The following is a 15,086-nucleotide window of genomic DNA, read 5'->3' on the forward strand; positions in this document are numbered from 1 at the left end:
TTTTGTACCATCAGTGCAAATACAGCATAGTAACAAATTCAGGTAACATCTTAGTATTATTATGAAAATAGTTTTGATTTTTCTGATTATCTAAAAGTGCTTCAGGGACCCTGGGGTCTGCGGAACATCTTTGAGAACCATTACTTAAAAGGATACCATATTCTCTGCTGTGGAACATTGGCAGTTTCCTGGAGATCATTGGACTCACAGTTAGACTGGAGGCCCGGTGCACAAAAATTTGTGCACTCGGGGGTAGGGAGTCCCTCAGCCTGGCTTGTGCTCTTTTGCAGTCTGGGACCCCTCGGGGGTGACCACTTGCTGGCTTAGGCCTGCTCCCCGGGGGATTGGGCCTAAGCTGGCAATCAGACATCTCTCTGGCAGCCCAGCAGCCCTCAGGGGATGCCCACTTGCCAGCAGGGAGCAGACCTAAGCTGCAGTCAAACATCTTAGCGCTGCTGAGGAGGCAGGAGAGGCTCCCACCACCACCGCTGTACTGGCAGCCGTCAGCCTGGCTTGTGGCTAAGCAGAGCTCCCCATGTAATAGCGCCCTGACCATCAGAGGGCAGCCCCTGCATTGAGCGTCTGCCCCCTGGTGGTCAGTGTGTGTCATAGTGACCAGTCATTCCCAGTCTTTCTGCTGTTAGGGTCAGTTTGCATATTACCCTTTTACTATATAGGATAGAGGCCTGGTGCACGGGTGGGGGCCAGCTGGTTTGCCCTGAAGGGTGATCCGGATCAGGGTGGGGGTACCGCTTGGGTGCCTGGCCAGCCTGGATGAGGGGATGATGGCTGTTTCCAGCTGGTCACACCCCCTTCAGGGTTGGGGTCCCCACTGGGGTGCCTGGCTAGTCTGGATGAGGGGCTGAGGGCTGTTTTCAGGCTGGCGGGCGACTGAAGCTCCCAGTCTCTTTTTTTTTTCTTTTTTTTTATTCTGGGATTTATTTACCTTCTATGGCTGTCACTGGAGCTGAGAGCCCGCTCCAGCTTTAGGCTGAGGCTGGCTGAAAGCAGGTATCTGGGTTTGTTTAGCTTCTATAATTGAAACTCTGTTGCCATCACTGGCGCTCTAAGCTCTGAGCCCGCTGGCGGCTGAAAGCAGGTTTCTGGGTTTGTTTAGCTTCTATAATTGCAACATTGTTGCACCTGGAGCTCAGAGCTGGGCCGCAGCAGGTGGGGAATCTTGACTTCCTCCATCACTGGAGCAAGCAAGCCTCATGTTCGCTTCAGCTGTGTGGCTGCCGGCTGCCATCTTTGTTGGAAGTTAATTTGCATATCCTGCTGATTAGCCAATGGGAAGCGTAGCGGAGGTATGGTTAATTACCATGTTTGTCTATTATTAGATAGGATGTGAAAATAGAAGAGGGGAAACCTCACAGAAATTTTTTCTAGACATATCCAGATCTAGAGGTAATAGACAATTATTAGATCCTTGTTGGTGATAGGAAACATAAAATATTATCTTGTTTTCAAATGAACAAGTTATTTAAATTTGCTGAATCTGTTTTTCTGTCTGCAAAAATGGGAACCTAGTACCTGTACAATTAAGTGAGATGGTTACATATATGAAACATAGTGTTTGTGAAATTTAAAGTGTTCTGTAAAAGGAGTGTATAGCCTAATGAAATTAGTTATTGCCTTCTGGGCAGATAAAACACATTATGAAAATAATGACCAATGGTCGTGTAATTGTATATGAAGAGTACACTACCAGATCTAGGGGTGGAATTTCTCTCTCTGTAGCATTTGTTCCCTGATCATCTCAGTGGGAAATATGTGACTATAGTAATGGTTTCCAGAAGTGAAAGTAGAGGTTTGGGATTTGGTTACCTAGTGGTTATGTTGAAGCTTTAATCTAAAGGAAACATAATTTCTTAAAGGAAATATAATATAAGGAATATAAAAATATTTCTAAAGTAAATATAAGATTGTTCATCCAGAAAGAGAAGGTAGAATGAATGAGAAAGGGGTTGGAGGCAGAGCCTTAAGGGGTACATCCATTTAGGGGTATGAAGAAGAAGAGAATCTAGAGAAAGAGACAGAAAGAGTTTTCATTGAATTAATAAATGATAACGTTTGAAAGTGTTAAAGTCGAGAGAGAGAAACCAAGATGGCGGCATAGGTTAACGCCGGAGATTCCTGCCTTGAACAACCACTTCAAAAAGCAACTAAAGATGGAATGGACATCATCCAGAACCACAGGAAGGCTGGCTGAGTGGAAATTCTACAACTAGGAGGAAAGAGAATATCATACCCAGACTCAGAGGAGGCGCAGTGCTGAAGTGAAATACTCAGGTGCGGAGTGCGAGCGGAGCGGGCTGGCGGCGGAGGGCGCAGTTGTTTTCAATCGGGAGGGAGTTTCAGACTCTGAGCTCCAGATCCGGGCGAGTCTCTAGGGACCCAGACTCAAACGGGAGAAGCGGGACTGTCTGGCTTTGGTCGGAACTCGAAGGCAGCTTTCTCTTCGAGGTTTGCAGTGGTTGCTGGGACTCTGTGAGGCAGAGCCCCTAGGGACGGAACTGAGAGCAGCCATAACTGCTCGCTCCAGCCCGCCCTGTAGATCCCCTGGGACCCGCCCCACCCAAGCCCTGCGCAGAGCCATTTGCCGGATAGCCTCAGGCAAACGCTAGATTAGCACCGCCCTAGAGATCCAGCACAGAAGCTCTCCCACTGCAGACACAGTGGACTCTCATAGCCAGTTAGCCTGGAGGTCAAATCACCCCCGATATTGCCGTCAACAATCAAGGCTTAACTACAACAAGACTGCGCACAAAGACCACTAGGGGGTGCACCAAGAAAGCATAAAAAAAAAAATGCAGAGACAAAGAAACAGGACAAAACTGTCAATGGAGGATATTGAGTTCAGAACCACACTTTTAAGGTCTCTTAAGAACTGTCTAGAAGCCGCCAATAAATGTAGTGAGATCCTCAAGAAAACTAATGAGACCCTCGATGTTATGTTGGGGAACCAACTAGAAATTAAGCATACACGGACTGAAATAACGAATACTATACAGACTCCCAACAGCAGACCAGAGGAGCGCAAGAATCAAGGCAAAGATTTGAAATGCGAAGAAGCAAAACACACCCAACTGGAAAAGCAAAATGAAAAAAGAATCTGAAAATACGAAGATAGTGTAAGGAGCCTCTGGGACAGCTTCAAGCGTACTAACATCAGAATTATAGGGGTGCCAGAAGATGAGAGAGACCAAGATATTGAAAACCTATTTGAAGAAATAATGACAGAAAACTTCCCCCACCTGGTGAAAGAAATAGACTTACAGGTCCAAGAAGCGCGGAGAACCCCAAACAAAAGGAATCCAAAGAGGACCACACCAAGACACATCATAATTAAAATGCCAAGAGCAAAAGATAAAGAGAGAATCTTAAAAGCAGCAAGAGAAAGAAACTCAGTTACCTACAAGGGAATACCCATACGACTGTCAACTGATTTCTCAACAGAAACTTTGCAGGCCAGAAGGGAATGGCAAGAAATATTCAAAGTGATGAATACCAAGAACCTACAACCAAGATTACTTTATCCAGCAAAGCTATCATTCAGAACTGAAGGTCAGATAAAGAGCTTCACAGATAAGGAAATGCTAAAGGAGTTCATCACCACCAAACCAGTATTATATGAAATGCTGAAAGGTATCCTTTAAGAAGAGGAAGATGAAGAAAAAGGTAAAGATACAAATTATGAACAACAAACATGCATCTATCAACAAGTGAATCTAAGAATCAAGTGAATAAATAATCTGGTGATCATAATAGAATCAGGGACATAGAAAGGGAATGGACTGACTATTCTTGGGGGGGAAGGGTGTGGGAGATGCGGGAAGAGACTGGACAAAAAATCGTGCACCTATGGATGAGGACAGTGGGTGGGGAGTGAGGGCGGAGGGTGGGGTGGGAACTGGGAGGAGGGGAGTTATGGGGGGAAAAAAGAGGAACAAATGTAATAATCTGAACAATAAAGATTTAATTAAAAAAAAGAGAAAAATAAAGAAAATCAAAGAAAAAAAAAGATTAAAAATCTAAAAAAAAAAAAAAAGAAAGTGTTAAAGTCATTAAACAAATGATTTCCTTTTATACTTTATTACCTAAAACAGAGTTAGTTGCCTCTGTTTCTCTTGTTCCTCGTCTGCAAAATGGGAATCTTAATTTCTAGTGTCCCTTCTTCAAGCATCTACCTGTGGCTCTATATTTTTTAACTTAAATTGGTACATCTTCCTTTTCTTCTTTTTCTCTCCTCTTCTTCATCGTCCTCTTCCTCTTATTAATCTTTATGTTTTCTCAACATAAGGGATCCTTAACATGAGAATTTAAAAAGCCCAACAGAATGATGTGATGAGAAGGCTGTTGGCTGCAGGGTGGAAGTTTCTTTATCTAGAGCAGGGGTGGGCAAACTTTTTGACTCGAGGGCCACAATGGGTTCTTAAACTGGACCGGAGGGCCGGAACAAAAGCATGGATGGAGTATTTGTGTGAACTAATATAAATTCAAAGTAAACATCATTACATAAAAGGCTACGGTCTTTTTTTTTTCAATAGTTTTATTCATTTCAAACGGGCCGGATCCGGCCCGTGGACCGTAGTTTGCCCACGGCTGATCTAGAGGCTCTCCTGAGAACAGACATTTCTTTCCAAGTCAGAGTAGACCCACCAAGGAAATGCTCCTTCCCTGGCAGCCTGGTAGTCTGGCCCCTGGATAACAGGGGTAATCCATCTATCTCTTTCCATGCTCTCTATCTCTTTCCATCTACGTTAATGCAGTGTCTAAGTCACCGCAGGAAGGCTCCATTTCCAAAGAAAGCCAAGCCATAAGTGTTTCTGGTGGTTTTATATGTCACTGTTTTGTATAACTTTCAGGGAGAGCTATTTATTTTCTATTTGTGACCCCTGGTCATGTGGCAATTACACTTTATTCTGTACTATCCTGAAAACATGTCTTGCAATATATTTCTGAACTTTGGACCCATTTGATTGAATTGATTCTTATAAATAAAATGCTCTTTTTATGTTAGTTTCTTATTCTCTCTTGTTAATACTGTAAAGATAAAAATCTTGCTACAAGAAATGTATACTGTTTAAAGGATATCCCAGAAAACCGTCTTCAGTATTTATGGTGTTAGAAAAGTGGACATCAATTCCCAGTTGGGCTTTTTCCAAGTTTCACTATACAGATGGCTGTATATACTGACCTTCAAACCCTTATGGGAGAAGCTTGGTAATGTCTTCCCTTTTTCCCCTTTAATATCTTGTTTCTGTGTGTATTGGTCATCCTGATCTTGAATTTTTTTTTCTCATGCCTGACTTAAATCTTTCCATCTGCATGTTAACCAGATTTCTTTGCCCTGTGGTCTCAATAGTGGTGGGAAGCAGGCAGTTATTCTTCTTCTGTTGCTTCATCTGTTGAAAAATAATGCTTCATCTATTGTATAAACCAGTAATAGTAATAAACTCAATATTTCTAGAGAAAAATACATGTCTGTTCATTCCATATGAGGCATACATGATTTTCTTCCAGAATCAAGAGAATATTTAAAAAGTAATATCAGCACATGCTTCTAGAAAATTCCAGTTATAACATCTGTAAAATGAAAATTCAAAGTACCTTTCCTCCTCCCCAGCATCTTGCTCTTTAGTACAACCTTTGTTTCTAAATTAGAATCTTGTCTTCCAGGCCTTTCTCTCTGTAATGAGGTAAGAACGTAGGTGAATACACATGTAAGCAAATAATGAGGAAAAAAAAGGGTGCATAATAATAGCATGGCAATATAGTTTCTATTGCAATTGTTTTCTCTTACTCGTATGAGGGTTTTTGCTACGCAGCATAAAATACCACGAAGAAAACAGTCATACAGTTGTGCCTCATTTTAAACATTACTTGTATAGTCTAAAAATTATGTTAAATTGTTAAATTTAATCAAATTGAAAATGTATGGAGACATTGATACAACTATGGAAAACTGACAGATCAACTAAAGCTAAGTATGCACCCACCACCCAGCAGTTTCACACCTGGGCATTTCGTCAATATAAATGAGTGCTTATGTCTAACAAAAGGCATGTAGTAGAATGTTCATAGTATCATTATTTATAGTGGCCTCCAAGTGTAAAACCCAAGTCTATTAAAGCAGAATGAAGAAACTAGAGCAATAAAATACAGTAAAAAAAGACTGAGATTTTAGATAATGTTAACAAAATAAGCTAGATACAAAGAGTATATATGTACAATTCCATATACATAGTGTTCAAAAGCAGACAAAGTGATCTGTGGTGATGGAGATAAGAGTAGTAAATGTACCTTTGTGGGATTATTGACTGGATAAGAACACAAGGGACTCTTCTAGACATATTCTGTACCTTGAGCTGGGTGGTGGTTACATGGATAGTTACATGTGTCCACAGTAATTGAACTGTACACTTAAGATTTGTATGCCTTATGTTTTACTTGTCACTTCCATTTTACCTGAGGCTTCTGAGTCTAGAGTTACTCCTACATTCTGGCAGGTGGCTCTCTCTTTGCTGTGGTGCCTTTTCATTTATTCTAAGCAAAGCCTTTTTAGGTGGCTGAAAATAAGAGATTTATTTTTATTGTTTGTTTTGCTCCATCATTTAGTACTCTTCCATTCCTCTTTTAACTTTTGATGGACTTATACTTCTATTAAAAATTTAAATATGATAAAAATGATGCTATGACAGTATTATTATATTTAGAAAGTCAGAGTTCAATTGTAGCTATAATTACTAGAATGTTCTCATTTCTGTTGTTTCTCAGTTTGCTGGTATAGCTAAGTACAGTTATGTCTCCCAACAGAAATTTCATTCAGGTTATATTATAATATGTATGGCTTTATAGCTATATATCTTTCTCATAGCTGAGGAAATTTGGATATGGGTTTGTCTTGGGTGATGAAAATGTTCTCAAATTATATAATGGTGATGATTGCACAACTCTGAATATACTAAAAGCCGCCGAATTGTACACTTTAAGGGTGAATTTTACGGTTTTTGCATTATATCTCAGTAAAGCTGCTATTTTAAAAAGGGCTCTTGGAAATAAGGCTATTGTTGTGAAAATAAAAATTCAGCCAAAGTTTAAATATAAATCAAGAAAGTTTCCTAAAATGTAGAAAGAATAAGACATTGAAAAGATAGAAAAGATTAAAGAGAGAAAGCAAAGAATAGGAAATTAGCAAAGGAAGAATGTGATACTTCCCCAGATGTGAAGAAAGCAGAATCAAATTGCGTAGGCTTACTGAAAAATAAGTAGAAAGAGTTAAAAACCCTCTAACTAGACATAATAACTGTGAGTCCTGAGTACAAGAAAATGAGAAGATCCTAAGAGCCCCAAGATGGAAAAAGGAAGCTCAACTACAAAGGAACAAGAATGAGAGTAGCACCCATTCCTCAGCAGCAGCCCTGAAAACCAGAAGGTAATGAAGCAAGGTATTATAGCCAAGAATTCTAGACCCAGGTAAACTATGAGGGCAAGAAAAAGCCTTTTCAAACATAAAAGAACTTTGCTTTCTGCACACCTTTTCTGAGAAAGTTACTTCAGCCTGTGCCTCTTGTGGGTTGTAGTGTTTAGCTGTGTTCTTTACTTTGAGATCCTCGGCTGGTACTTGGTGACATGAAATGTTAAAGTAATGAGAAAAAAATAACAAATGGATAGCTGTGACTTTTGTGTAATACTGAAATTATTCCCAGATGCCAATTGTGTGTGAGTTAATATTTATAAACTAGAGTTTTAGCAGAATACATTCCATTTAAATATTTTAATGTACTTTGCCTTTATTATATTTGAAAAATGGTTGAAAAGGAGATAATGACATGCTGTTTTCTGGGAATGCACGTCTTAAAATAAATGTTTGTTTATTCAAATTTCACCCATTGGGTTTTCCTTCATGTTTTCAAGAAAATTAATAAATACATGCAATGAAAATATTATTTCTTATAGTAAGAGTTTTTTTAAAAAAATAACATGTAGTACTAAGTATGCTATTTTAGACAAAATTTCTTTTCTTTTTTTAATATATTTTTATTGATTTTTTTATAGAGAGGAAGGGAGAGAGATAGAGAGTTAGAAACATCAATCAGCTGCCTCCTGCACATCTCCCACTGGGCATATGCCTGCAACCAAGGTACATGCCCTTGACCGGAATCGAACCTGGAACCTTTCAGTCCGCAGGCTGACACTCTATCCACTGAGCCAAACCGGTTTCGGCTATTTTAGCCAAATTTCTGATGGTGGTTGTGTTTTACCATTAAAACACAGTTTTACAATTAAATCAAACCTGGCACTGAATACTATTTAAGACTATCAACAAAGAACCATCTATGTGTAGATACTTTAAATATATTTTAACAAGTCACAAAACAAGTTGATAGTTATAATTTATTGAGTGTATGTAGTAAGTAGAAAAATAGGCTCCAATATGCATTTGAATTCAATTACATTTAATTTTTAAAGAATCACAGACTATATTAAATCATTTTGTTTTCCAAATCTGTCCCCTTTTCCCCAAAAGATAATTATATTTAATAAGAGGTTTAAAATATATATATATAATTGGTGGTTACTAAAGTTTTGTGTTTTTCTCCTAGCTAAGTTGAAATCAGAAACCTGTTTCTCTTTCTTAGAAACTCTATCAAAAAGATAAAAAAAAGCCTAATAGCTTTTCTTACTTGAAGACCATTTTTCAAATTTCAACTTGTCAGTTTTCAAAAAGTCACTGTATGTTATGCAGTCTTGATATGAAATAACCCTTGTTTCTATGGTTTTAAGAAACATTTTGCAAAGCCTTCTGAGTTGACATTTTAAAATCACCATGTAAATCTGCCTGGCAAGTTTTTTGTTATTTTGGTAATGTGAGGTATGAATAAATGTTCTGTCTATGACTTTTTCAGCACCTGGTTCTAGTTGCTTGCTGTTTTAGTTGACACAGACTGAGGCGCTTTCTCAAGTCGTTAATCTCACGATAGCATTTTTGGTAGTCAGTGAGTTGATTTCAACATGTTTTGTATAAGGTTGTGATTAAGTTCAAGATTTTGAAAATGTTACTAGCCTATATTTTACTAGCCCATATTTTAAAACTTTTGTGTGTGGCACTCTTTTACTAAATTATAATTAGCACGTTACGGATTTTTACCAAAAATTTTGCTTTCATGATGTATCTTATAAAGTGTTAGTGGCTTGTGTGTTTAAGAAAGGGATATAGAGCGGGGAACAGAATATAGCAAAGTGCATAATTGCTAAATTCACAATGTAGTGTTCTATTGGCATTTTCTTTATGAAATAATAGAGGCCTGGTGCACGAATTTGTGCATGGGTGGGGTCCCTCGGGCTCGCTGGTGATCGGGGTGATTAGGGCCATCAGGGCCATCTCGCCCAGTCGGCGGGGAGGGACTGCAGGAGGTTGGGGGCTGGCTAGCCAGGGGCAGAGACCGCCGGAGGTTGGCTGTGGGAGTGCACTGACCACAAGGGGGCATCTCCTGCATGAGCGTCTGCCACCTGGTGGTCAGTGTGCATCATAGTGACCAGTTAACTGGTTGTTCAGTCGAATGGTGGTAACGGTTGCTTAGGCTTTTATATATATATATATAGAAGATACCCATTTGCTCCTTTGGGAAGGTGGTATTAGGTAAATATGGTGACTGGGTCTGAGTCTGAGCTAGGAATTGCTAACTAGATAGAAAGTTCAACTATATTTTTGAATCAAAGACATTCTTAACTTTAAATATGATTATTACAGTGGAAATCTAAACAGACCCTTTCATGACTGTCTCTGATGATTTCCATTTCTTGCAGTCTCTCTAATTCATAGACAATTATTCTATCAATAGAGTGCATGTATTCTGAGCCTAATTCTTGCTCCTTCAGGTGAGGAGATAGCATTGGAGAGGTAGGCAGTTTCGTGTTAGACAGCCATTCACACTTTCAAGACATTTTGAATTTTTCCTTAGCAGTATTTATCACAGTAATGATTAAATACTTATTTTTATAATTATTTTATGACTCTCTCTCGATAGGCAAAACTCTGTGTGTCCAGGAACCACACTGCCATCACCTGCAGTAGTGTATAAAGAAATGGAACTCCGCATGATCTTTCAATTTGAACCAATTTTGTGTGAAAAATTATACCTTAATAAACCTGACTCAAAACCAGAATTCATGAGGCTGTTCTCTATTAAAATTAAGCGAGCAAATCATTAACTTGCGTTGAGAATCAGGAATGAACTCATGCTTTACAGAGGGAGCAAAGAAACTAGTGGGACTCAACTTCCTACTTATCATTTCTACTATTATTATTCTTTAGATGCTGACCCTGATAAACTGGTAAGAAGGAGCTTCAAAATTCTTAATCTCTTAGAAAATGTAATGAAAAGAAAGAGTATGCCTCAGGCTTATAAATTTCTTCTGTCAAGGTCTTTGTATTTTGTGTATCATGAGTAGAAAAACCATTTATTAAGTGATACCTGCCATTTTGCACTGTGTAAGGCAATGAACCCACAGTGCCTCAGGTGGACTAAGTGATGCAGCACATGCCGTGTTTACTACCTCATAGAGTTGCTATGAGAATCCAAAGAGGGCATGATTGCACTGTGTAAAGAAAGTGTGAAGTGCTAAATCAAGACAGGTGGTTTCATTGCCAAGTATTAACAAACCTCGATATAACAAACAACCTTGGATTTCGGGCATCAGAGAGCAACCAACAAACAGCATGAGTAAGATGTGTAGGAAAGATTTACTTTTTTTTTTTTTAATTAAATCTTTATTGTTCAGATTATTACATTTGTTCCTCTTTCCCCCCCCCCTCCCCCCATAACTCCACTCCTCCCAGTTCCCGCCCCACCCTCCGCCCTCACTCCCCACCCACTGTCCTCATCCATAGGTGCACGATTTTTGTCCAGTCTCTTCCCGCATCTCCCACACCCCTTTCCCCCCCAAGAATAGTCAGTCCATTACCTTTCTATGTCCCTGATTCTATTATAATCACCAGTTCATTCTGTTCATCAGATTATTTATTCACTTGATTCTTAGATTCACTTGTTGATAGATGCATATTTGTTGTTCATAATTTGTATCTTTACCTTTTTCTTCCTCTTCCTCTTCTTAAAGGATACCTTTCAGCATTTCATATAATCCTGGTTTGGTGGTGATGAACTCCTTTAGCTTTTCCTTATCTGTGAAGCTCTTTATCTGACCTTCAATTCTGAATGATAGCTTTGCTGGATAAAGTAATCTTGGTTGTAGGTTCTTGGTATTCATCACTTTGAATATTTCTTGCCACTCCCTTCTGGCCTGCAAAGTTTCTGTTGAGAAATCAGCTGACAGTCGTATGGGTATTCCCTTGTAGGTAACTGAGTTTCTTTCTCTTGCTGCTTTTAAGATTCTCTCTTTGTCTTTTGCTCTTGGCATTTTAATTATGATGTGTCTTGGTGTGGTCCTCTTTGGATTCTTTTTGTTTGGTGTTCTCCGCGCTTCTTGGACCTGTAAGTCCATTTCTTTCACCAGGTGGGGGAAGTTTTCTGTCATTATTTCTTCAAATAGGTTTTCAATATCTTGGTCTCTCTCATCTTCTGGCACCCCTATAATTCTGATGTTGATACGCTTGAAGCTGTCCCAGAGGCTCCTTACACTATCCTCGCATTTTTGGATTCTTTTTTCATTTTGCTTTTCCGGTTGGGTGTTTTTTGCTTCCTCGCATTTCAAATCATTGACTTGATTCTTGCGCTCCTCTGGTCTGCTGTCGGGAGTCTGTATAATATTCGTTATTTCAGTCCGTGTATGCTTAATTTCTAGTTGGTTCCCCAACATAACATCGAGGGTCTCATTAGTTTTCTTGTAGATCTCATTAAGTTTATCGGCGGCTTCTAAACAGTTCTTGAGAGACCTTAAAAGTGTGGTTCTGAACTCTATATCTTCCATTGACAATTTTGTCCTGTTTCTTTGTCTCCGCATTTTGTTATGCTTTCTTGGTGCACCCCCTAGTGGTCTTTGTGCGCAGTCTTATAGTTAAACCTTGATTGTTGTAGCTAATACCAGGGAGGGTTTGACCTCCAGGCCAAGTGGCTATGAGAATCAGCTGTGTCAGCAGTGAGAGAACTTCTGTCCTCTAGGGAGGTGCTAATCTAGCCTTTGCCTGAGGCTATCCGGCAAATGCCTCTGTGCAGGGCTTGGGCAGGGCGGGTCGCACAGGATCAACAGGGTGGGCTGGAGAGAGCAGTTATGGCGGCTCTCAGTCCTGTCCCCAGGGGCTCTGCCTCTCTGAGTCCCAGCACCCGCTGCAAACCTCGGAGGGAAAGCTGCACTCGCTCTGACCGAAGCCAGACAGTCCCGCTTCTCCCGTTTGAGTCTGGGTCCCTAAAGACTCGCCTGTATCTGGAGCTCAGAGTCTGTGACTCCCTCCCGATTGAAAACGCCAACCGCGCCCTCCGCTGCCAGCCTGCTCCGCGCACTCCGCACCTCAGAATTTGACTTCAGCACTGCGCCTCCTCTGAGTGTCCGTATGCGTTTCTCTTTCCTCCTATTTGTAGGACTTCCACTCAGCCAGCGTTCCTGTGGTTCTGGGTGATGTCCGTTCCGTTTTTTAGTTTCACTTCTGAAGTAGTTGTTCAAGGCAGCAAACTCTGGAGTTAACCTATGCCGCCATCTTGGTTCTCCGGAAAGATTTACTTGACTTATATCTGTGTTTGGCTTTTTCCTTGCCCAACAGGAAAAATATGTGGTGTTTAGGAGTTTTGTGCTTAGCACTGGTTAATGGCAGGAATTGAATTTGATGGATTGGAGAGTGGAAAGTGACTCAGTCGAAGGACTGCTATAGAAAAAGTGGAACTTAGAGGCTCTGAAGGAGTGAATCTTCAACAGGCGCTTTGTTTATTTGTTTTTGTACAAGCTCATCATAGTTTTTTATGATGTGGGTTTTCGTGTTCCAAACCTAGATGATCATTGTAGCAAATGTGCTATGTCACCCATACCAAACTCTGTCTTCTGGTATCTTACCTTCTGGTGTTTTTGCCACCCTGGTTTTTCATATATAGTCAGCTTTTACTGTTTTATTATCATAACCCACTGATACCAGTGATAAAGTTTTAGCTATAGTCATAACAAATTTTTTCTTTTATTTTCTACACATACACACATAATTAGAAATTTTGCCTTTTGGCTTCTTAGATTGCTAAGTCGGATGTCTTGGAGATGTACTCCATGTTGAGCTCAACAATTTATTTGTGTGACTTTATTTGAGAACTTATTTACGGGCTATTGCAGAATTAAAAAATGAATTCTACTAGCAATCCAGATCACCTAACATCTGTTTCCTCACTCGCAAGATGCAGGTAATAATTTCAATTTCACTGTTGTCACCATGTTGTTGTAAGAATCATAACAGCTTAGCAAAGCTTGCAGTCAACTCTGAAGTTCTGTGCCAATATAAGGCAGTTAATGTTATGAATGGCACTCTTCTCATTACTTTTACCACTCCCAGAAGAGGATTCACTGATAAATTATTATATTTCTCCAGGGAGAGTCACTCCGGCGCAGCTCACGTCCTATATTCAGCTCTTCAAGAACAACCTCAAAGCTCTAGTGAGTCACTGTGGACTCCTGCAGCTTGGGCTGGCCACGGTTCAAACTCTGAAGCACCCGCAGACTGCCAAGTGGGACAACTTTCTGGCTTTTGAAAGGCTCCTTCTCCAGGTATGTTGCTGTGGGAGCTTCTTGGGATAGTAGTAATTAAAATTTTCACTTCCAGAGAAAAACACTGATATTTATTGTAGCCTTGGTAATAAATCATATTGTTGACATATGCCCTATATCATATTCTCCTTGTAACACCAAATTAAAATCTAAATAGAAACTTTTTCCAGACATTTTTTATTTATTTTGACAGTGACATCTTTGGCTTCTCACTCAATACTACGAATGTTTTTTGAGCATTTGACTAACCTTTGTAAACCTCTTTTCAGTTTTATGCCACTTGGATCTTTCTTGATCTTCATGGCATGTTTATCCAATTCTTACTACCTTTCCTGTAGAAGAGGATGTGGTTTTAAAAGATGCTTAATAAAAGATGAAGGGAGGCAAACTCCATTTGTAGTTTTACGAAGAAATTTGTATGTGGGGTGGGACCTTGTCATGATTGATGAAATATTTTAATGGAAAACTTTTGTAAAAAGATGTATTTTAAAAAATGACAAAGTATTTCAAACTTACATAAAATAATATGACAAATATCTATGTATTCCCTGATACTATACCCTTCCCTGGCATTCCCTGATTCTCCTTGTTCCTTTCCCAGAAGTAATCATAAGCTGTGTTACTTGTTTATTTTTATTAAATATTTTTTCATAAATAATACAGATTATTGTTATGGGCTTTATTTATTACTAGAGGCCCGGTGCACAAAAATTTGTGCACTCGGGGGGGAGGGGGGTCCCTCAGCATGGCCTGTGCCCTCTCGCAGTCTGGGACCCCTCGGGAGATAACGACCTGCTGGCTTAGGCCTGCTCCTGGGTGGCAGAGGGCAGGCCTAATCCCTAGGTGCAGCCCCTGGTTGGGCTCAGAGCAGGGCCGATTGGGGAGTTGGGGCGCTGCCCCCTGTCATGCACAGAGCAGGGCGGATTGGGAGGTTGCGATGCCACCCTCAGTCATGCTCAGGGTAGGGCCGATTGGGGGGTTGGGGCACCACCCTATGTCACACTCAAGGCAGGGTCGATGGGGAGGTTGCGGTGCCACCCCCTGTCACGCACAGAGCAGGGCCAATCAGGGTGTTGAGGCGCTGCCCCCTGTCATGCACAGAGCAGGGCCGGTCAGGGGGTTGGGGAGCTCCCCCCTGTCACGCACAGAGCAGGGTCAATCAGGGGGTTGGGGAGCTCCCCCCTGTCACGCACAGAGCAGGGTCAATCAGGGGGTTGAGGAGCTCCCCCCTGTCACTCAAAGCGTACGGCTGATAGGGGAGTTGGGGTACCGCCCCCTGTCACACACAGAGCAGGGCAGATCAGGGGGTTGGGGCGCCGCCCTCTATCACCCACAGAGCAGGGCCGATCAGGGGGTTGGGGTGCCACCACTGTCACACTCAG

At 40.8% G+C, this 15,086-nt stretch overlaps 1 protein-coding gene across 1 annotated transcript in view; it reads left to right on the plus strand.

Annotated features, from left to right (window-relative positions):
• SCFD2 (sec1 family domain containing 2) overlaps positions 1-15,086 on the plus strand; it is a 336,400-nt gene that overhangs the window by 35,501 nt on the left and 285,813 nt on the right. Inside the window, exon 4 of the mRNA XM_081088279.1 lies at positions 13,529-13,704. Coding sequence (XP_080944405.1) covers positions 13,529-13,704 — 176 coding nt within the window. The remainder of the gene's footprint in view (positions 1-13,528; positions 13,705-15,086) is intronic.

The sequence above is a fragment of the Myotis nattereri genome, assembly GCF_964212035.1.
Source record: "Myotis nattereri genome assembly, chromosome: 1".
NCBI lineage: Eukaryota > Metazoa > Chordata > Mammalia > Chiroptera > Vespertilionidae > Myotis > Myotis nattereri.